At 49.0% G+C, this 24512-nt stretch overlaps 1 protein-coding gene across 1 annotated transcript; it reads right to left on the reverse strand.

Annotated features, from left to right (window-relative positions):
* Window positions 1–6383: 6383 nt before the first annotated feature.
* On the reverse strand, window positions 6384–24212 carry LOC109783543 (uncharacterized). The gene is made up of 3 exons (XM_020342141.4): window positions 23755–24212; window positions 7427–9266; window positions 6384–7290 (listed from the first exon to the last, which is right to left on the reverse strand). Exons 1-3 carry the CDS (start codon window positions 23982–23984, stop codon window positions 6595–6597), a joined length of 2766 nt encoding a protein of 921 aa, XP_020197730.1. The 5' UTR covers window positions 23985–24212; the 3' UTR covers window positions 6384–6594.
* Window positions 24213–24512: the final 300 nt, after the last annotated feature.

Genomic DNA, 24512 nt, shown 5'->3' on the forward strand with positions numbered 1-24512 from the left:
CCTTATTTTCTCTAAAAAATAAACGTTAATTACAGTATATGTTGTGAAGTTTACTTTTGAATTATGACAATATAACAGTAGACTAGGCCAAGATCATGGGGTTAAACTGGATGTAATTTTTATTATTTCTAGTTCGTTGTACTACCATGATTGAAGATGAGTAGATTGAAAGTTTTTTCCGCAAAAAAAAAAGTAGACTAGGCCAAGATCATGGGATTAAAAGGCCCACTATACGGTGCCACCACATTGCAGCGACTCTATTTTAATTTATATTCCAAAAGCTATTGAATTAGAAAGTACTACCTTGTAAACAAATGTCAGTCAGCAAGTGACCTAGAACGTCTTACATTTGTTTACCGAGGGAGCAGTTGTTTTCGGAAACGTCTTAATGAAAAAAGAAAAGAACAGAAAATCTATTCAGAAACAAGCAGAGTACTGTGTTGCTAATTGAAATCAAATTCTCAATAGAACAAAAAAAGAGGCCCAGTCGTGATGATTGGGGAGATGATTACTGGGAGGTTTAAGGACAGTAGGCAGAGTGTAGGCCAGGCAGGGCACCGAGACTCACTCTGGGACAGACAGGGAATATTCTCTCGGACTATGATAGCCGTATGATGGTGCCAAGAAGACTGATTAAACCAGGACTTTTGCAAAGCAACTGAATAGAGTTTTATAGTACGTACTATGATGAGTTGCTAATGATGGTTAGAGGGATTGTCTAGTATAGCATTGTACTTTTGTGTCATGGAGCATGGAGCGATTTGTTTGCTATGCCTTTGGTCCCTTTGGCACTCTGCATTGTGTGCTAGCTAGCTTTTGGTCCATCGGTTCTCAGATCTGAAAGAAAACCTTGTCACTAGGCCACACCACACTCGCCTGCTTTATCCCTGTCTTATCCTTTCATCCTGTCAGGATTAACATGGGGGAGTCTCTTTCGGCAGTAGTCACCGACTCAATCCATACAACATGCTGAATTTTTCTATGCGCCTGAATCGATGCACGTACTTGGTTATCTCAGAGAACTAATACTTGCAACAAGGCTGAACTGGGATCTGAATTGATTTTAGTGTTCTCTTCTCTTCTGTCTGAAGGTTGCTTCGCTGTGCTTCCACCAAGTTACGGCAGTGTTTTCCTCTCTCACGTCTGTGCACAACCAAACTTTGTTGGCAATTTCCTGCATGCAGATGTTATTATTTTCAAGCAGGGACGTAAACTTTGACATCTGGCCCCGTTTGCACGTACTGCACTGTTTGCTGCATCTTGTCATTGGTCTATCAAATCTGTTTCACTTTTGTATTGGCTCATCATTTTCACAGTGGGATCTCACTTTTGTAGCCTTTGCTTGAGTTTACCTTCTGCCGGATTGCCTGGTGCTTTCCATGTTTTTTCCACATTATTCACCTTCGTCCACTTTCTTGTCTGTTCTTTCAGCTTTGATTTTCCTGGCATCCACGGTATTCCTTTTGAGCGTGTTAACCGACAAGACAGGGCACTAAACAATTTCTCACAATATGATTGCGTTATCATCATCAACAAAACTTTTAAAAAGGTTTATTTATGAAACCTCGTAAATTCTGTAATCATTCATTACTGGATCTGATATAACATTCATATAACTTTGCTCTACCAACAAAAAGTGACGGACAGAGTACATTGTATCCTAGGAGCAGGGCCGGTGTACAGGGAGGCGCGCCCGGGCCCCCAAAATCCAGGGGGGCCCTCTCAAATATGCAAGTAGCCCTGGGATTCTCCGAAATCACTAGTTAATGGTACATGTAAGTTTCTTCTTTTTTCATAGATTCATTTTTTAAAACGTTTAATCTCTTAAACCGTGCTTCTAAATCCTGGCCCATTTTTATCATTGGATTTCTTTTGTTGGAGCAAATGCCGTCACAACGGCGAAGCCCGAGGGCACAAATCCACCACGAGGATGCCGCCGCCGCCACGCCATCCTTACTTGAATAGACTGGTTTTCCAATCTATCCCAACCTTTGGACCGATCGCCTCGTTGAGGAAGGATTTGGACCTTCTTTATTCAACACCGTCATTGCCGCTGCCGAAGTCAAGACAATAAACAACCGAAAAACTAAGCTACTAGGTTCTAACCTAAAGCTACACGATCCATGCGTGTAGATCCGGCGACCCCTCCTCACCACCGGTTGTTGGGGGAGGGAGCCGCCGGAGCAAGGCGGCGGAAGGAACTCCTGGCCGCGGCTAGGGCTTCAAGTCGCCCGAGCCGAAAGAAAAAGACTCGCAAGTGGACTGCTGGGCTAGTAACCATGAATGCATATACGCACAATTTCTCGGAAAGAAAAACACACGCATCATGGCTGATCGATCAGATCAGATCAAGGAGGGTGATGTGTCACGGACGACGCTGACGATCGAGGATGAACGCCCTTGCCATCGCCTGATCGTCTTCTGGTCTCGCACCCTCGCCTCACCATATCACCTTCATGCGCAGCAACATCCAGGAGCAAGGAACAAGAGTGCACAACGGCTGCTTAGATTAGATCAGAATCTCTCAGTTGATTTGTAAATCCATGTTCTACAGCTCAAAGGTAGCCTCTGTAGTCCCTAGTTCCTAAATTTGCTGTTTCTTAATTAAAGTCGATGCCGAGAATTGATTTGGATAATCCAACATTGGATAGGATTAGTGTGTTGAAAACTGCACTATCAGTGCTTAATTTCGAGATGACACAAAAATCAACTTTGTAACGGTTCTGGATTGCAGTCCAATCGAACCCAAATTGCTTAGTTTGGATTAATGGTTGCTGAGGCATCACCACAACGGTGTTGTTGTTCAAGTATTTTCAAAGTTTAGCATATATTATTTCTGCGACCTTTAGCAGATTTCCATTTCGCAAGAACTAGTCTATGTTCAGGCAAGGCGAGTTTTTTATTACAACACGAAAGACGTAGATAACTTCATGTTGAACATCCTGATTTGCTTGTTTTCTTCATTTGGTAAAATGGATCATGAATAGCCGAGTAATTCGTATATGACGTGCTTTGGAGTTCAAATTAAAGGGGTGGACGGACGACCCAAACGGACGCGGACAAAAAGCGGACACAATCGATATCCGTTTGGGTCGCCCCATTGGAGTTGCTCGAATGAGCCATCCCCTCCCCGAGCCACATCCTCCCCTTGGGTCGTCATGGCCATGTCCGCCGCCGGTGAGCGCTGCCCGCGCCCCCTCCCCGAACCACCATAGCCATGTCCGCTGCCACCGAGCGCTGCCCGTGCCACATCCTTCCTTCGGTTGCCATGTTCATGTCCGCCATCGCCGAGAGCTGCACGTGCCACATCCCCTCTGTGCGCCACCACAATCTCCCCTCTGTCATAGCGGCATCTCCCCTCTTGTCATTACTGGATCTGATATAACATTCATATAACTCCGACGTCAGATTTTTATCAATTCCGTCAAAAGTTCACTTGTTCCAAGTGATACCAGCTTCTTGGCGAACGAACAACAACAGATAGTACAACTCAACGTCAGATAAAAATGTTAATGTATATAAAAATATTTTAGGTTATACGAAAATGTACAGCGTGTATGAAAAAAAACATCAAAACATATTTTTGAAAAATATTGCTAATAATGTATTTATAAAATGCTAAAGATGTATAAAAAGTATTCCTACATATAGAAAAATGTGCAATGTGTATGTAATATGTAGAAATGTGTATGAAATATGTATAAAAAATAGAAAAGGGGAAGAAAATAAAAAATGACTACGAAAGCAATGGAAGAAACAAAGAAACCCGCTGAGACATAAGAGAAAAGATAGCCAAAAAGAAAAGGGAAAAGGAAAAGCAGAAAACCAATGGAAGCAGTGGAAAAAATGATTAAACAAGCACAGAGAAAAGAAAAGTAGTGAGTAGCTACATTACTGGGCTGGTCCAGTAGCACGACGCCTAAGACAAGACGGAACTATGTTTCCCAATGAGCGAGAAATCGCCCTGGCAGGAAAATAGCGTGATCACAAGTTAAGAGGTACCTTGCAAAGGTCTCACTTTCACCTTCTCAAGTTAACAAGTGGTGCACTGCATGTGTGCCACTAGTCGTAACTTGGGAGTTTCCCTTTTTTTTCGTAAATTTCTTTATTCAAAATGTTTTATTTTTTAAATCATGCGTTCAACTTCGGAACCGCTTTTACCATTAGATTTCTCGCGTCAAGATCTTTAAAACTAGATGTCATGTTAATAGGTGTCAGTGAACTTTTTTTCATGAAATAATCGGAAGAAAATAAACCGAGCCAAAAGCACGGTTATTTTTTTCACCTTTTACCCTTTCTGAGAGACACAACTACGGAAGCAAATATGTGCCTCAACGAGAAACAAATCTATGCTTCTCGCCAAAGCAAACAAAAAAACACATTTTTTCTCTTTCCGAGAGGCACATATGTTCCTCTCGCGAAAGCAAAAAATAAAAAAGAAAACCCGTAAATCTGTGCCTCACGCGGAAGTAAATCTGTGCCGATACGAGAAGCAAATCTGTACCTCTCACAGAAGAAACAAAACTCAATTTTTCCCTTTCCTTGTTGTGCCTCTCGTGGAAGCAAATTTGTGCCCCCTGTAGAAAAAAGAGCATTTTCCCCTTATTCGAGAGGCACACCTATGCCTGTTGCGAAAGCAAATCTGTGTATCCACGAGAAGCAAATTTGTGCCTCTTTGAAAGAAAAAAACACGTTTTGGCAGGAACTTTTTATTTGAATATTTTTTTCCAAATCCTAGGGAAAACCGGGCGTAAACCGAAAGCCGAGAATGCCTGGAAAAACAACTTAAACCAAAATTGCGTAAAACAAATCCCGAGGGGGCGCTCAACATGCGACACACGGCGGCTACTGTGAGTGCGTCAAGTGGCGCGCTCTCAGCCCACCAAAGTGACGCTTGTCGGGCTTCAGCAAAGGGCACCCTTTGATTAGTTGCTCCCCATAGATCGCATGAGCACGCAGGTCACCGGGGAAATAAGAATTACATATGTGGGCTTCCTAGGCTCGTAATTCTTTGGCCCATATCTTGTAGGCTTTTAGTTTTAAAAAAGGTTCATGTACACAAGCTCGAAATGGTTCACGAGTTCAACAAAAATTTGCAGGATTTTAAAAAGTTCACGAACTCGAAAAAGTTCATGGGTTCATATTTTCATTTTATTTTAGAAAAGTTCATGAATTTGAATTTTTTTTGTGAAATTGAAAATGTTCACGAGTTCTACAAAACTTTGTGGGATCTAAAAAAAGTTCACGAGTTCTTAATAAGTTCGCGGAATTTGAAAAAGCCCATGAACTTGAAAACATTCATAGTTCACGACTTCCAAAAAGTTGGTGTGATTAGAAAAAAGTTTGTGAACTCAAAAAGTTTCACGAGTACAAAAAATGTTTGCAGGTTTTGAAAAAAATTCGAGCATTTAAAGAATTCATGGTTTTGAAAAATTTCACAAATTTGAAAAGATTTCAAGAATTTGAAAAAATGTTCCCAAATTAATAAAAGATCAAAACAATCTTCTATTATTTAAGAAAGGTACGCGAATATTGAAAAAGGGTTAAAAAATAAATGAAAAAGAAAAAAAAGGAAAAAGGAGAACCGTGCAAATCTCAAACCTGGAAAAAACCAGAGAAAAATCACCCCAGAAAGAAACTGATGGAACCTTCTAGAAGGTTCTTAAAAGCGGTGAGGAAAAAAACTCTACTTGGATCGGTCGAACAGGAACAAATGTTGCGAAGGAGATAAAAACATTAAATGGGCCGAGCTGCCTTGGGTGGATGATGGATAGCCTTTTCTAACTAGGCCGTGAAGAGTTTCTAAAAAAAGAAAAAAAAAACTTGGCCGTGAAGAGGCCGATGAGAAGATTCTCAAAGCGGTGGCGAGTACAGAGTGGCGGGGGATCCATCACCGCCACATTGGCGGACGGCGGCGAGCGGCGCGCCCGTCCGCCCCGGCCGGTGCGGACCATGGCTGCGCGTAGGGAAGCAGCAGCAGCTCGCTCGAGCCGGCATGCGGACTGCATGTAAGCTTCATCAATCCACTCTGAATCTGCTCTGTCCAGTTTGCAGTTCGTTACTCTGGGTCGCGTCCAAACCCCAACTTGATTGACTGATTGCCAGTGACTTTTACTCTTCTGAACTTATTGATGCGCTGCAGCGATTGGCTGCCCCTCCCCTCATATCTGTTAGGTTGCTGTGGCGTCGAAGTGTAGTGTCCACAGACCACAGGGATAAAAAGTTCAGTTTTGTTCTAAGTGTCACCTGACTTCTTGCTGAAGGAAAAACATCGGATAGTTGCAACTTAAGATAGTTCTGCCAGTTCATATGTCAACATTGGATAGCTACAAATTAAATTAAGCAAGTTTGAGTAGAAGTAGCACGTGAGTGAGACCTGCATAAACATTCAACAGGACATTAATTGGCAGCTACAAGCTGAATGGGTACGCCAGCAGGCACAATGTTGATGCCCACCGCACCAGTTATTATTACAAAGCCTCACAAATCCGCAAAGGAAACAAAAGAAGAAAAAACAACAAGCATACATCACATCGAGAATTCAATACCCGTTCCAGTACTTTTAATATGCAAAGATACTCTGTAATGCAGCAATCACGGTATTGCGGCACTGACAGGCACAATGTTGATGCCCAGAGCCTGTTTCCTCTGTGCCAAAAGATCTTCGGAATTTTTTGCGAGAACAGAAGAAAGAGGCTTCAGAGGAACCCCGTGGCAGTCATGATCGACACCAGAGAAAAGCATGCTGCTCTCAAGACAGTCCATCACCTCTGAAGCCTCCAGTAATGTGGCAACGATATTGTGCTTGTCGATCACTTCGACGTATCCATCATGTTGGAGAAATCCTGTAACCATCTCACAGATGAGCTTCTGTATTGCCAGGCATGCCGGGGTGGCATATGAGTTGTCTTCCACCATCTTCTTGAGCCTCATCACAAAGTCTTCCAGCAGGCTATCTGAAGCCGGTGGCGATATTAAAACTTCTGCAAAATTATAATTGCCATTTGCAAGGATCCCCGCGACGAGTGATAACAGCTCAGCTTGGAGCCTCCTCTCCCAACACTGCTGGATGTGGTAGCTAAGTGAAGCGGAAGGCTTGTCTTGCTCACCATCACTTGGTTTTTTTGGAAAGCAACCAGCCGCCACCCCGGTTCCAAATGATATAACACAAGAGATGGCACCGTTTTCTATGCCGTTCCCAAGGCAAGAGCAAGAGTTGGCATGCCCACACCACCGCGGCGTGCTTGCGCTACTCGCTTCTGCCTGTATAGGAATTAATTCTGCAAGTACCTGCAATGATATACGCAATTTTATTTTATAACTCAAAGAAGGTAATTGCCCAAAACCTGTGGCGTGTAGTGGATTCTATAAGGAATTTGATTACTTTAATTAATTAGAAAAAAGGCATGGATGCATTCAGGCATACCTTGCGTAAGGTTGTTTCCTTATCGTAGTTTCTCAAATGCTTCAAAATGATTTCTGCGCTAATACGACAGCCCGTGTTGATCTTTATTTCCACACTATCTGTTGCACTTATTTCGCATTTGATGGTCTTAATATTGGAGTCAAGCAATTCAGTAAGACCAAGGACATCATTGTTGCCTCCTGTGAAGCTCTTGATAGCCTCTGAATCACTGGATATCCTGGCCAACGCTTCACCAGCCTTTTCTTTATGCTGGATTGCAGTTTCCTGAGCTTCTTTCATCTTTTTTTCCACACGTTCTTTTGCGGCTTGTTCGGCCATCTTCTCTCTCGCCCATGCTCCATTGGCCTTCTTAATAAGATTACTCAAACGTGATCGCATTGACGGTCTTAATGACATATTTTGTTGGATTGTAGTTGGTTGGTCGATGTTCCTTTTCTCGTGTTCCAAATAATCTCTCATCCAATCTGCGGTAAGGAAGATGTGTAGCGCCTTCTTAATAAGTTTTTCTGCAGAAGTACTTGCTGGATGGTGCAAGGTTAGTTGTGTAAGAACCTCTAGAGCTTGCGTCTGTAGCTTTATGATCCCACTTTTGCTCTTCATATCCATGTCCAGAATGGCCTCTAAGTTTTTGACTGCATTACTATTGTTCGCAATTAGTCTGTGCATCTTTATGCCAGTGCTTCCCGAAGAACTCATGAGCCGGCTCACCACTTTCAGTGATCCGTCTACCACCTTGGTCCATGCAGCGCTGCTCTTGGTATCTTGCACAAATTCGTTGGAGCTGACAGGTGCAACTATTTTTGAAAGAAGACCCTTGGTGTTGTATATCAGTGTGCAGTTATGTGTGTCGTGAGCCAGGTTCTCTAGAATTCTTAAGCCTGGCAAGACCAGATCCTCACTGTTGTGCTGCTGCTTTCTGACATACCTGCGAATCAATTGTACACGGAATTGACGCTGAAAGGACCTGGAATTAAGCAGACCCTCCAGTGTAGCAGCAACAACTCTGTCTAGCAAACTTATCCTTCTCTTCTGCTTGCTATGTCCAATTACAAAAGGCAAATGAAGAGCTTCCTGATCACCATTGTTATGACATGAGGTGTCAAAGAGGGAGGATATGCATTCTAGTGCTCCTGGAAAGTGAGTAAGGTTGATGTCAGCGGCGAGATGCTCCACAATCCTTGCTGCAAGCCATCTCATCTTCTGAATTCTTTCTCTCGGTGACCTGATCATCAGCCGTCTTATAGATAACGGCATGCCCTGATCAATCAGCATAGTTAGTACCCTTCCTCCAGCCACATAGTCCTCCGGTGATTGGGAATCTAGCAAGCTGGCACCATACGTGATCAAATTCCAGTTCATTATGGATGCGGGGTTGTGTACACACATCTGCTTGGTTTCGCGCAAGTATCCGTCAAGTAGGTCGAGGCTGAAACCATGTCGTAGCCAAAGAGAAACTACGACGACTTCATTAGCAGTGACTTCAGAGAGCATACACAATAAGCATATTGTGCCGTGAGCAAGAGATACGTAGTAGTATAAGTCCAGCGCCCGATTCAAATTTGCTTTACTTGTTTCTCCGTCGGCGATACCATAGCCTTGGTTTGCTACGCGAATCGCCGATAGCACAATGCACAGAACTGGCCCAGCAAGAGCAAAGTACACCGCTGGTAAAAATATCACGATCAGAATGATATCTATTAGCATATGTAATTTTCTTTTCAGCCATTGTCTCATACGCAACTGGGTATGCTCAAGATGATACGACTCAACATTCTGCATAAGCGAATCAAGCCAATCCTCAAAGAATGCAAAGCGAGCATCTCCCATCACGTCAAATACCCTGTGTGTTCCAATCAGAACAGGACATTAGGTCAACGGAAAATTAAGATTGGCAAACAAAAAGAATGATAGCTAACTAGGTTATCTTTAGTATTTCTTTTTGGCGGGGAAGATTATGCTTGGTATTGTGGTGGTTATAGCCATCCCGGTTGTCCAATTGTTTTTCTCATTTATTTATTTGGTTATAATCTGTTTGTGCCTACTTTTGCGGCAAATTGCACATAGCAAGTTAAATTTTGCTAATTATCAGTCGGCTTAAAATCGACGAGCTTAGAAGTTTGTTTATACCTGATCTATGAAACACACTGCATACACCCCCCCCCCCCCCCCCCCCCCCCCCGCCCCCTGCCACGAGCGACGAGGGAAACCCTAGCTGCCGGCCCTCGACCCTCCTCGCTGCCGCCGGAGCGCGCTGACGGGCAAAGCCCACCGGCGTCGGCGGCAGCGGGGCTCTCCTCTTCTGGCTCGGTGCCGGTTGGCGCAGGCCGACGGTGTCGAGTGTTCCGTCGTGCTGGCGAGGGGCGTGGCGGCAGGGTGGCGGGCGCATGGCGTCAGCGTGGTGGGCATCGCAGGCGCGCTCGCATCCGTGGTAGGGGTCACGACATGATCTGGCTCAGCCAAATCCGCGTTCCATCGCCCATGGATGGCGCGGGGCGTCTAGCCGGTAGGTCGGGCGCGTCTGTTGCGGTGTGCGCGGAAGACATCGACCGGCTTGCTCATTGTGGCAAGGTTTGGCATGGCACCTCCCATGGTCGTCTCTGGGGGCAGGTCTCGGCCGACCGGGCTCCCTCATCCTTAGGCGGGTGTTCGGCCTACTCCTCGCGGACATCACCTGGAGGCTGTGGTGGAGTGTTGCAGGGGCAATGCGAGGAGGCTGGAAGGAGGGATGGGTGGTCTGGCCACCTGTCACTGGCGCAGGGGTGTGCCCGTTGTGGTCTCGTACCGCTCCCCCTCCTTTTTCCCTGGCCTAGTTGCCTCCGAATCAAACTACCCAGGCATGCCGGTCGCTGGCGGCTCAGACGCTGGTAGGGGTCTGCTGGTGGGTGGAGGTATGTTCCTTTGAATGGCTGATGGGGTGTCGGGATGCAGGGAGGCGTCTTTATGGTGGGAGCTGCCATGTTTGTGGGCGGAACTCACAGCTCGGTGCGGCCTGGCAACCTTGGTAGCGTGGGCGGAGGGGCGGCTGGGGATCGACAGTCGGTGGCAGTGGTGTGACAGGTTTCTTCGACTGGGCACACCCTGATTGGAGGTGGAGTGGTATGCCGGGGTGAAATCCCCCTCTGACTGTGGCCAGACCAATGATGGCAACATCCGGAGCGTTGGCCCCTTCTTGTAGGCTCCATCGGGGTCTGTCTTGATCCTTCATGTTACTCCGAATGAAAATCTTGATCCCTTGAATCGGGTGGCGGCGGCTCTCTGGTGTCTGGTCCCTTTTGAAGGCATTTCCTTGGAGCTCATGGTTCGGGCAGTCAGCTTCTAGCTTCATGGTGGAGAGCTCCCTCATCTTAGTAGTGGTGCTTATTGTACATCTATTGTTCGCTTGGTGATCATGTTGCTAATCCTTAGCGCCTTTGTATCTTGCCTTGGGTGTGTTTGTTTGGGTGGTATGTTGTATGATTCGGTTGTATGAGGTTCGTTTTTTGAGGGACAATGACAGTGAGGAGAGCTCCCTCACTGACTTTTTCTATTAAAAGAGTTGTTACATAGTATAGTTAGGAGTAGTTACAAGGGGAGAGGAGGAATATATCTATGTCAGAAAGTGTAACAAAAAGACTACAGAAAAGCAGTTCTCAAACAGATGCAACCAATTGAGTAATGAAGAGTTCTAAACTCTTCTTGGTTCGTTGTATGAGGTTCGTTGCTTTATATATAAAGCAGGGTGAAAGCCTTTTTCGGTATACAGATACGTCTCCAATGTATCTACTCTCTCCGTCCCAAAATAAGTGTCTTGAGCTTAGTACAAATTTGTATTGGAGCTAGTACAAAGTTGAGACACTTATTTTGGGACGGAGGGAGTATAATTTATGAAGTATTCATACCATGTTTACAATAATTTTGTATGGTTTTGGTATGATTTAAATGGAACTAACTCGGACTGACGCTGTTTTCTATAGAACTACCGTTGTGTTGTTTTTTTGCAGAAATAAAAGGTCTCAGATTGGGCTGAAACTTTTTGGTGATTTTTTTTGAAATATAAGAGAGCTCCGAAGCTTCGTGGAAGGACCAGAAGAGCCACGAGGACACGACAAGCCCAATAGGCGCGCCCTGGGGATAGCGAGGGCCTACCGGGCTTATCGCTTCCTCGTGGGCCCCCTTTACATGAAACCAACGCCGAAAATTCCTATAAATATAGAAAACCCTAGAAAGAAACCTAGAACTTCCACTCCGCCGCCGCAAGCCTCTATACCGAAGCGATCTCATATGGAGGCCTTCTCTGGCACCCTGCCAGAGGGGGAAATCATCGCCATCTTTATCATCTCGGCGGTCTCCATGACGAGGAGGGAGTAGTTCACTCATACGTCTCCAACATATCTTTAATTTATGAAGTATTCATGCCATGTTTACAATAATTTTATATGATTTATAATTTATGAAGTATTCATGCCATGCAGTTAAATAATCAGACTAAAAATCATCTCCAGGGATATCTTTGAGTTCCTCAACTCTGACTTTCACCATCATATTAGCTCTTGTACTACGGACTCTGTCCCACATGACAAATTTAGCAAACTTGCTGACAACAATATTGATTTCATGAATATTGCGTCTATCAAAAGGAAATCCATAGAGTAAAATCCATGCCTCTATATTTGGGGTGAGCCTCCTCCAGTTCAAGCCTTTGTTGTGTTTCTCAAAGATGACATGCACGTCAGTGGACTGGTGTGGGCTATTATTAACAAGCTCATCCCTATCAAATACGTTGTCCAATTTCACATATGCTTGCTCAGATGGACATGGAAAATCTCAAAGAAACCCATGTGCTTGACTTCAGTGAGAAGATCGGTAAGTACCTCTCGTATCGTGTTGAACTACACTAGAAGATTTGGCATCGGTACTATTGTTGGTATAGCCTAATCTTCGTGGGTTGGGGGTGCAGTGTCCGCCAGAACACGAACCCTTGCAGGCGGCCCTTCAACATCGATGTGCTGATGATTGGGTGGGATGAAAGGTGCCGGGTCGAGTGGGAACGAAGCCATCATCGGAGAAGATTGCAATCTGGTGGCAGGCTGTGGGGTGGTCGGAGGAGGGTAGAAGGTTTGTGCGTTCTCGAGTAAAGCTGAGGACTGGAGACACAGGGCAATGGAATTCTGAGCGGCAGCGTAATGATGAATATCCACCAAAGGTGGCAGAATCGAGGAGTTTGTTGAGTTGTATTTTGTGTTGCATGTATATTGGAGTTGTGGCCCACCTCCTAGTCTTGTATAGTTGAAGTAGAGGTCTTTCCTTGTAATTATATATATGTGCACCAGCACCTCATCAATATAACGTCAATTGTATTGCAAACTTTTCCTTCTACATGGTATCATCTTGGTCGGTCCGACCCTAGGGTTTTGCCACCGCCGCCTCCGCGTCGCACCCCACCACCGCCGCACCACGCCGCCGCCGCGCCCTCCCCTCTTTCCCGTCGCGCCGCCGCCGCCTGTGCCGTCCTGCTTCCTCTTTCCTTGCCGCGACCGATCGCCGCCACTGCGCCCTCCCGCTTGCGCTGCCTCCGCCCCGCTGCCTCCCTCCCGCAGCACCGCACCCCCTCAGTCGCCGCTCTCCACGCCGCCGCTGCCTCTTCCACCCCTCCCAACCTTAACCCCGACCCGCAGCCGCCGCCTCTCCACCGTGCCGCTGCCCCTCAACCCACGCGCGCATCACCATGTCTTCACCCGGCTCCTCTACCACCCGCTCGTCGAACTCGTTCGCCGGCCCCGAGCCCTCCGCCGCCGCCATCCGTGACCTCAACATTGAGGCCCGGGTCCCTATCCGTCTCGACAACTCCAACACATTTTACCACGTGCGTGGAAGACCTACTTCAACCTCATCTTCCGCGAGTACTATCTCACCGAGCACATCGACGGTTCCGTGGACAAACCGTACATGCGCGGCGATCCGGAGTGGTCCGCCATCGAGGCCACGATCATCCGTTGGTTCTACCAGACGCTCTCAAAGGACATCTTCCACACGGTCGTCGCCGAGGACGACGACGCCTATGACGTGTGGGCCAAGATCAACGCTCTCTTCACTGACAACAAACTTCAGCGCCTTGTTTTCTTGCAGCAGGAGTTCCTCGGCTGTCACCAGGACAACTCCACCATCGACGAGTATTGCATGAGGCTCAAGATGCTCGCCGATGAGCTTCGTGACATAGGCGCCAAGGTCTCTGACGACCTCATGCTGAGCACCCTCACCGACGGTCTTAATGAGGACTTCGACAGTGCGGCGTCCAACCTCACCCTGGTGTTGCATCCCACTTTTCAGTGCATCGTTGCGTACCTCAAACTTGAGGAACACCGGATGACGAAGCTGAAGCAGCGGGTCCATCACACCGCTCTCGCCGCCGGCAGCACCCGCGGTGGCCCTGTGTAACGTCCCGAGACCGATGCGCCAGGTGTCTTCCAGTTATTCGCCGTCGTTGCCATGTCATTTGCTTGCGTGTTACACTTTGCCATGTCATCTTCTGCATTTCATCTGCATGTTTTTTAAAACTTGCATCCGTCCGGGTCCATCCAGTTCTCTCCGTTGTCCGTTCTGAGCCCAGACACACTCGCACGCGCCCGTCGCACCTCCCAGATCTCGTTCCGTGAGCCGCAGAAAAATGTTCTCGGAGTGGGCCGAGATTTGACGAGTGGTCTCGGTACATCACCAGTAGACCGCCTGTCAAATTTCGTTCCATTTAGAGGTCGTTTGATGCCCTAACAGTTAACCGTGTAACCGCGAAATCCCCATTTCTCTTTGCAGCCCAGCACCCCTCCACAACAGCCCACTAGCCCATTTAAACCCCATCCATGCTCTCCGTCGTTGGATCACGATCGTGTGGGTGAAAATCGCATCCCATTTGGATTCTCCTAGCTCCCTCTACCTATATAAACACCCTCCCTCCTCAAATCACGAGTGAAACCCTAGCTCTCCTTCTTCCTCCGCGCGCCGGACACATCCGGACGGCGCCAAAAGCGTCCGCCGCCGCCCCCTCAGCCAACCACGTCCCGCCGCGTCGCCGCCGCCCGGCCTCCTCTCCACCGATCCGCCGTGGCCCGGATCGGCCCCCCCGGCCCGAACCGTCCGCGCCGCCGCCTGCCCGCCGCGCGCGCCGCCGCGCCTCCTCCCATCGCCGTTCGCCGCCGGAATCGCCGCCCGTCGCCGGTCGTCGAGCCCCTCGCCGCCGCCCGCCGCCCCGGAGTCGCCGCCTCGGCGTCCGCGCCTCCTCGTCGCCGGCCGCCGCTCGTATCGCCGGAGGAGCTCGCCGGCGCCGCCTCCTCGCCAGATCTGGTCGGGTGGACCAGATCCACCACTCCATCCATCCAAACGCCGTGTCCCCGTCCCGGATCCCTCCATCCCGCTCCACCCCGTCCAGTTTTCGGAGGGTATAATTTTCCACTAAGTCCCCAGATTTCCATCTCATGTTGTATACTTTGTCGTGTCATAACTTCATGCATGTTGCTCTGTTTTGAGTGTATGATATATGAAACCGTTCATCACTTGATGTTCTTCATGATGGAGTAGTTCGCATGCATGTTACTGTCAATATTCATGCCTTAATCTTCGTTGCAAAACTGTTAAGTGATATATACTGCTAAAAACTGCTGCATGTTAACATCATTTAGGTGTTTTGTGAGTGCTATAACTTTGTCCCTATTGATCCTATGATGATGGTCTTTATATGCACATGTTATACTCTTCATGCTCTACATGCTGGTGTCATTAGCTTGCTTGTTTGAGTTCATGTAGATATCTTAATCCCTGTTGGAAAAGTGCTTACTGATGTTAACTGCTGAAAACTGTTATAATTTGTCATTTTGTCATTTTTATATATTTTTGTGTGATTTTATTTTGAGCATCATGTCAACATGTTTTAGAAGCATAAACAAGTTTGTGAAGTGGGCTGCTCGCTGTTAACGTGCTGTCAAGTCTGAATCTGTTATATCATATTGCTATGTTTATTGGATGCTATCATTTAATCCATGCATAATCTGGAGATACTTAGTTCACATGTTTTGATGTACATGTTATGCTCTATTATTCCATGCCATTTTATGCTTTATATATGTCTTGTAGCATATGTTCTCATTGCCATGAACATGCCTATATAATGTTTCAATTTTCTGTTAACTTTATGATGCCATGTTGTGAGCTTGATATTAATTAATCTATGTCTCTTTTGTAGATGCTCCAATTACGTGTTTTTAAGTATGCTATGAGTTATTTGTCCACATGCTAAGTTTGATAATTTTAGGTTTCAAATGACCTTTGTTCCAAGCTTGCAAACATGCTATGTTGATGTTGCTATTTTACACTTGCTGAAACTGTTTCAACATTCAATCTTGTCTTGTTCGTTCTCACTAAGCCATGAGCTATATGTATATGATGCTTTGATGTTATTTGCTCTTTGTTATGTGTACTTTAATGCCATGGCTTTATTTGCTATGTCTAGTTTATGTAGCATCTTTGTTTCATGCCTACAACATGTTACCATATTAACTCTGCTCATGTATATGCCCCTGTGTTATAAAGTTGCATTTTTGCATTGATCATATTGGTTTAATACTGATGCCTATGGACCTGAACCTTAGTGATATTTGAAGTATGTTATCTGTAGATGAAGTGCATGTCAAGTTTGTGCCCTTATGATTCCTGTAGCATGTTGTTTTGATGATTGCAAAGTGCCTACTTGCTGTTTTGGACAGCTTGTTCTTTAAACTTGTTTGGAGTGTATGTGTTGCACCGTTGCTCCGTTTTGAGCATGCTCTATATGAAACTTGCTTAGAATTGCATGTAGTTTAATATTATCTTGTTGCATCCATGTTTTAAGAGTGTTTGCTTGATGTTTGGATGCATTTTGTATCAATGCCATGTTTAACTTGTTTTGCTCATATCTTCTAGGCCATAGCTCCGAATTAAACGAACTTTATATGTAACTTGACTAGAAAATCGTGTAGATCATCTTGGTGCATCTTAACTTGCTATTTAACAACTTGAACATAATGTGTTATTCAGTTCTGACCAATTTCGAAATTTGCATATGGGGACTTACCGGATTTGTTGTATGTTGTTCCGGCCTCATTTAAACTTGCTTTGATGTGATGTTCTTGTATGCATCATCCCTTGCCATGAGTAGCATCATGTAGCCTTGTCATGCATCATTCTTGGTTGAGCATCATGCCATGTTTATGTGTTGTGTGTTTACCTTGTTGTTTGCTTCTTTCCGATTGTGCTTCTTCTCGATAGTTCCTGTTTTGTTGCGATCGCGAGGATTCGTTCGACTACGCTTGGTTCGTCTTCGCCCGATCGTCTTCTTCATGGAATCATTCTTCTTCTCAGCGGGATTTTAGGCTAGATGACCGTTACCTTGGATCTCACTACTATCATTGCTATGCTAATTGTCTCGATGCTATCGCTATGTCGCGCTACCTACCACTTGTTTATTAAGCCTCCGAAATTGCCATGACAACCTCTAACCTTTTTCATCCTTCCTAGCAAACCAGTGTTTGGCTATGTTACCGCTTTGCTCAGCCCTTCTTATAGCGTTGCTAGTTGCAGGTGCAGTTGCAGGTTGTTCCATGTTGGGACATGGATATTTTTGGGATATCACAGTATCTCTTATTTAATTAATGCATCTATATACTTGATAAAGGGTGGAAGGATCGGCCTTTTGCCTGGTGTTCTGTTTCACTCTTGCCGCCCTAGTTTCCGTCATACCGGTGTTATGTTCCTTGATTTTGCGTCCCTAACACGGTGAGGGGTATGGGGCCCTCTTGACAGTTCGCTTTGAATAAAACTCTTCCAGCAAGGCCCAATATTGGTTTTCCATTTGCCTAATAACAACTAAAACTTAAATAGGGGATTTTCTCCGGACCCTTAGTATTTCTTAATCAACTCCCCCCAGGCCAGTGCTCCTCTGAGTATTGGTCCGAACCGAGTAGACTGCAAGCCACCTCAAGGAAACTCGAGGGTTGGTTTTACTCGTAGGATGTCTCATCCGGTGTTCCCTGAGAACGAGATATGTGCAACTCCTATCGGGATTTGTCGGCACATTCGGGCTGTCTTGCTGGTTTTGTTTTACCATTGTCGAAATGTCTTGTACACCGGGATCCCGAGTCTGATCGGATGTCCCGCGATGGAGGATTGTCTCCGCGGATCGTGAGCTTGTAATGGGCTAAGTTGGGACACCCTGCAGGGTTTGATCTTTCGAAAGCCGTGCCCGCGGTTATGTGGCAGATGGGAGTTTTTAATATCCGGTTGTAGAGAACTTGACACCAGATTTGAACTAAAATACCCAACCGCGTGTGTGACCGTGATGGTCTTTTTTCGAGTGGGTCGAGAAGAGAACACGGTGGTGTTATGTTTGAACGTAAGTAGTTCAGGATCACTTCTTAATCATTACTAGCAAGACGACCGTTTGCGTAGCTTCTCGTCTCATTCTTGTATTCGTAAGTTAGCCACCATATATTGCTTAGTCGCTTGCTGCAACCTCACCACTTATTCTTTCCATACCCATTAAGCTTTGCTAGTCTTGATACCCATGGTAATGGGATTGCTGAGTCCTCCTGACTCACAGATTACTACAACAACAGTTGCAGGTACAGGTAATGCGATGATCATGACGTGAGAGCGATGTATGCTTGTCTTGGGGTTCTTCTTCTGCTTCTTCTTCGTTCAGGTGTTAGGTTCCTGGTCGGCAGCCTGGGCTAGCAGGGTGGATGTCGTTTGAGTTTTTGTTTGTGTTTCATCCATAGTCGGATGTTGCACTTGTGGATGATGTTGTTGTATTCATGCGGCATTGTATGCCTTTTGTATGTATCCCCAGCTATTGTGTAATGGTACGATGTAATGATATCCACCTTGCAAAAGCGTTTAAATATGCAGCTCTATCCTTGGTGGGACCTTCGAGTTCCTCTCGGATAGGATCGCATATTGGGCGTGACACCCTACTCCTCTGTCCGCTCCTCATCAGCCCGCGCCGGCCGGCTACTACCCGCTGCCGCCTGCGCCCCCCGCGCCTCCCCAGCAGCCGCAACGTGGCGGGGCCCGTGCAACCGGCGGGGCAGCGGGGGCCGCCGCCAGCAGCAGGCGCTGGGCGCAGGGGGGGCGCCCCGCTACCAGAAGCCGCCCCTGCCGTGGGCCGCTGTGCAGTTCCCGTGGACGGGCGTTGTCCATGCCTATCACATGCCTATCCCACGGGCCCCCGCACTGGGTCTTCTTGGTCCCCGCCCCGCGGGCCACCAAGCGTTCCCCGGCGCCCCTACCAGCCCTACGGTGCTCCGCTCTCCTCCACCCCTCGGTGGCTACGGCGCGCCTGCTCAGGCGCCACCCTATGAAGGCCAGCCGCCGCCGCCGGTACCTACACCGTGGGACCCCATCCTCCTGGCCGCCCTACACTTGGCGCCGTCGCCGAGTAACTACGGCGGTGGAGGCGACTGGTACATGGACTCGGGTGCTACTGCGCACATGACAACTCATCCCGGTAACCTATCCTCTTCCACCCCAGTTAACACACCCACTCATATCACTGTTGGTAACAGTTCTTCTTTACCTATCACCCATGTCGGTAGCACTAGTTTTCCTTCTAGTTCCACACCTATCACTATGTCTAATGTCCTTGTCTCTCCTGACTTAGTCACTAGTTTAGTTTCCCTTCGTCGTCTTACTCGTGAGAATCCTCTTATTGTTGAATTCGACGGTGTTGGTTTTCCTGTGAAGGACGCCCATACCCGGATGCTGCTTCACCGATGTGATAGCCCTGATGAGCTTTATCCCGTGCACGCCGGTGCATCCACCTCCACACCCCTCGCTCTCGCCGCCGGCGTCGATCTTTGGCATGCTCGCTTGGGCCACCCCTACTCCGCCGTTTTGCGTCAGATTCTTAGGAGTTTTTATTTCTCATGTAATAAGCTCGACGAGCATACTTGTGAGGCTTGTCATTTGGGCAAGCACGTTCGTCTTCACTTTAGTGCGTCTACTTCAGTTTCCACTTTTCCGTTTCAATTACTTCATAGTGATGTTTGGACGTCTCCCGTTGCGAGTAACACGGGCTATCTATAATACTTAGTGATTTTAGATGATTATTCTCATTATGTGTTGACTTTTCCTCTTCTTCGTAAATCCGATGCTTTAGCCACACTCACCGCTTTTTATTCCTATGTCATCACCCAGTTCGGTCGCCCCATATTCGCACTCCAGACTGATAACGGAAAAGAGTTTGACAACGTCGCTCTTCGCACACTTCTCGCCTCTCACGGCACCACCTTTTGTCTGACTTGCCCTTACACTTCACAGCAAAACGGCTGCGCCGAGCGCATTCTCCGCACTTTTAACGACTGTGTTCGCACGTTACTCTTTCACTCTAACGTGCCTGCTCGGTTTTGGCCCGATGCTCTCGCCACCTCCACTCTTTTAGTTAACATTCGTTCGTGTCGTCCTCAGTGGAACTACGCCCCTCACCACCTTCTCTTCGGTACACCACCGTCCTATGATGGTCTCCGCATCTTTGGGTGTCTCTGTTATTCTAGCACTGCGTCCACCACGCCGCACAAACTCGCACCACGTTCCGTCCCATGCGTTTTCCTTGGCTACCCTCCTAACACCAAAAGTTTCCAGTGCTATGATCCTGTCACTCATCGTGTGTACACCTCAAGGCACGTGTACTTTGTCGAGACGGTGTTTCCTTTTTTTCAGGTCTCTCTGGCTTCGGCCGCTTTGGCGCCCGGCCCCGCGCCCGGCCCCCTTCTTGGAGCGATGCGTGGCAGTGCCCCCCGGAGCCCCCCCCGGCACGGCGCCTCCTGCCATCGCCGCCCGGTTTTTTGACTCCCTCCCCAAAGGTCAAGTTTGGCCAGGCCTTTCGGTCCCCGTCTCCCTCCTACGAGGTTGAGCCGGTGGGTACCCCGCCCGCCACCCTTGTTGGCGCCACCACCCCGGTGACGGGCTCGGCGTCCTCCTCGCCCGTCACCTCCTCGGTCGCCGACTCGGCTGCCGCTGTCACGGCCCCCAACGCCGTCGCAGGTGCCTCCATCGCCGCGGACGCCCCCGTCGTTGCTGCGGCCCCTGCCGCCCCCGCTGGCCCGGCTGCTCCGTCTCTCGGCATGACGACCCGTGCCCGAGCAGGAGTGGTTCGGCCGAGCACGTGCTACTCCTCCGACGAGTATGTGTGTGCCGCCTCGACGTCGACGCCATCACCCATCGCCACCTCCGCTCGCGCTATCCTTCGGGATCCCCATTGGCTACCTGCGATGCAGGAGGAGTTCGACACCTCACAGCGCAACCGCACATGGCAGCTTGTTCCGTGACCCCCTCGTGCCAACACCATCACTGGCAAGTGGGTGTTTCGCCACAAGACTCGCCCGGACGGTTCTCTCGAGCGCTACAAGGCTCGATGGGTGGTTCGCGGATTTCGGCAACGTGCGGGCGTGGACTTCACCGACACCTTCGCCCCGGTTGTTAAACCGAGCACGATCCACGCCGTTCTCCAGTTAGCGGTCTCGCACGCCTGGCCTGTGCACCAGTTGGATGTCTCCAACGCCTTCTTGCACGGCCAGCTTGCTGAGCAGGTGTACTGTGAGCAGCCCACTGGCTTCGTCGACGTCGAGCACCCAGACTTTCTGGGCTTGCTCTCCCATTCTCTTTACGGGTTGAAGCAGGCGCCTCGGGCCTGGTACCAGCGTATCGCAGCCTTCCTACAGTCTCTGGGATTCGGTCCACTCACTCCGATGCCTCACTCTTCTTGTATCATCAGGGAGCCGACACTGCATGTCTGCTGCTCTACATCGACGACATCATCCTCACGGCGTCTGCCCCCGATCTCCTTCAGCGGCTGACTGCTCGTCTTCATGATGAGTTCACCCTCAAGGACTTGGAGCCTCTGCACTACTTCCTCGGCATCAAGGTGGTCCGACGGATTGGCGGCTTCTTTCTGCATCAGCAGAAGTACGCACACGAGATTCTGGAGCGTGCCGGTATGCTTAACTGCAAGCCGGCGCCCACCCCTGTCGACACGAAGGCGAAGGTCTCTGCTCTGGAGGGGTCTCTCGCGTCCGATGCAGCGTTCTATCGCTCCATCGTCGGTGCTTTACAGTACCTGACGCTGACTCGACCCGACCTGCAGTACGCTGTCCAGCAGGTGTGCCTCCACATGCACGCTCCGCGTGACTCTCACTGGACTTTCGTGAAGCATACTCTGTTATATACGCAACACCATGTCTTTGGGACTCATCCTAACGGCCTCCGCCTCCACCGACCTCGTGGCCTACTCTGATGCCGACTGGGCTGGCTGCCCCAACACTCGACGCTCCACGTCAGGCTACTTCGTCTACCTTGGGCCCTCGTTGATCTCTTGGTCATCGAAGCGGCAACCCACGGTCTTCGCTCCAGCGCCGATGCAGAGTATCACGCCGTGGCTAATGCCGTGGTCGAGTGCTCTTGGCTCCGTCAGCTGCTCCAGGAGTTGCTTTGTGATGTTCATAAGGCCACTCTTGTCTACTGCGATAACGTCAGCGCGGTCTACCTTTCCCGCCTACCCGGTGCACCATCGACGTACGAAGCATATTGCGACGATATTCACATTGTGCGCGAGCAGGTTGCCCTTGGCCATGTTTGGGGTTCACGTGCCGACGTCGCAACAGTTTGCTGATGTGACGACTAAGGGATTGCCTAATTCCGTCTTGAAGGTAAAATTTCCTAGGGCGCCGGCGGCGGCGGGGACTAGGTGCCCTCCCGCTCGTGAGGAGCTGGCGTGGGCCGGCGCCCCCGGGATGGAGCGTGGCATGCGGCCGGACGTCACGGCGTGGGCTGGTGGCGCTCCGGCGATCCCATACCCCATGGCAGGCGGCTTCAAGATCTAGGGCGCCACGATCGCCAGGGACGGCGGCGGCGTGACCAGATCGGCGGCGGCGCGGCCGGATCTGGGCCCATGCGTGAGCTTGGTCTTCAGGTCACGGTCGGCACGATGGCGAGTGCGACACGTCGGCTGCTGGACGGATCTGCGGGATTCCATCCTTGTCTGGTCCTTGACAACTCAGGCAACTCCGGGAAAACACTAGATCTCCATGGGATCGAGCGATGGCGGTGCTTTTGCGTCGTAGTCCCTCTTCAGGGCATCGTTTTGGAGTTTGCTACGGTTGAAGAGACCAGCGAGGCCGGCGGCGTACGCCCGGTGGCGCAACTGCCGATGAAAATCGCGCCGACTACGGTCATGGCGGACGATAGCGGTGTCTTTGATGGCGTTTCCTTGTCGAGACATCGTCGTTGCAGTTGGCGTCATCAGGCTCGGGATGCTCTGGGGAAAACTCTAGATCTGGGTCTCCCGGATCAGACGATGATGGCGTTCTTAGTATCGCTTTCCCTCATGGGGGCATCATTTTGGAGCAAGTGATGGCTGGAGGTGACAAGAGGAGGAGCGGTGCTTCATCATACACATTGATGGTTCGGATCTCGATGGCATGGCGCCCTGGAGATTAGGCGTCTGATGTGCGATGATGGACTCGCGCAGGAGGTCGACGCTGTCTGACGTCGTGGTGGCGTCGGCGGCAGCTAGACCGGGCAAGGTACATGCAGCAGTACAACTCTAAAGATGGATTCGTGGCAGGTGGCTGCGGCGGCCTCATGCCCGGCAGGTGTCCTGGTTGAGGAGCACGCCAGACTGATGGGTGCCCATACCCGACAGGCATCCTGATTGGGACCTCAGGTCTTAGATGTTAGGTTTGGCTGCGAGGTCTGTTTGGTATTAGGTCCAGACTATCAGCGCCCCTTCATTAACTGAATAGGAGTAGCGATAGATGTTGCTTAGACGGTGGCTTTAGTCTTATTGTTGTATGATTTTGTAAAGTCTTGTGTTAATAATTAATAAAATGGATGTATGCATCGCCCAGATGCAGAGGCCGGGGGTCTTCCTCATTTTCTAGAAAAAAAAAGCAAACTCTTGTCCTTTATCAAAGTGGAGACCGGCGAGAGAGACGGTGAGATGAACACACACATGGGTGGTAGGTGGGGCGGTCGCCGTTGAAGGGCTAGAAGGTGGCCGCCGCGGCCACGATAGCCGTCGGCCAGGGGCTAGGAGCGGGAGGCCAACTCGTGCTTTTGACTAGTACGTGGAATTTCAGTGTTCATAGCTAGCTTTGGTTAATCTTAACGACGGCAGGGATACCTTCCGATGGGATATTTATCAATCGATAAATTTATTAATTCTTGAAGAGCCATAACTTATGCCACGCTTAATATCGACAATATGAGTTTAACAGAAAAAGGATAAGAAAAGTTGCATACACAGAACTGAGAACAGAATACTAAACACTAACCCGGCAGCCTGCAGGAACGCGATGGTGGTCAGGTACCAAAAATCGACCCTTTTCAGCGACGAGACGAAGCCGCCGAGGAGGACGACGGTGGCCCACAAAAGCAACAGGGCCCCGATAGATTTCAGGGCAAATCTAATGTACGCTACAGTGAGCGCATACTTGTTGATGATCCTTACTTCTGGCCGCCGTCGAAGCTCCTCCTCCGAGAAAGCCTCAAATTCATCGCCCATGCCTGGATCGGAGTTGCCACTTCTCGTTCCGGTTTCCTCCAGATAATGTCAACTGAAGTATTGTTTTCATCCGACTGATTTCTCAGAAAATAAGCCGCGTGCTGCGTCCTCCATGTGTCTCTATCAGACCCACCCATCGCTCGCGCAACCTTATCTCCCCAACAGCCACTCGTTTTTCCTTTCGTCTCCTTCGTCTCCTACCTCTGTCGCCTCTGTTATCCCCAACCTCTTCCTCTCGGCTCTCTCTCCCATAAGGCCGGCCACCACAAAGAGGTCGGCATCGTTCGAAGCTCTCTCCATCTTATCTTCCCAACAGCCGCTCTCTCTTTTGTATCCCACACTTTCTCCCCCGGTGACGAAACATCGAGACCGCATCGGCCACCGACGATGCAAGAAGGACGAAGCACGGCTTCTTCCCATCCCGGCCACCGGTGCTGCAAAGTCGATGTTGCGGCGCAGCATAAGCCGTCGCAGTTCTGCAAGGCGGGCTCGGCGCTGTGAGGCGGGAGCGCGGGCTGCTCCTTCGGT

This window comes from Aegilops tauschii, chromosome 2, assembly GCF_002575655.3.
Source record: "Aegilops tauschii subsp. strangulata cultivar AL8/78 chromosome 2, Aet v6.0, whole genome shotgun sequence".
Taxonomy (NCBI): domain Eukaryota; kingdom Viridiplantae; phylum Streptophyta; class Magnoliopsida; order Poales; family Poaceae; genus Aegilops; species Aegilops tauschii.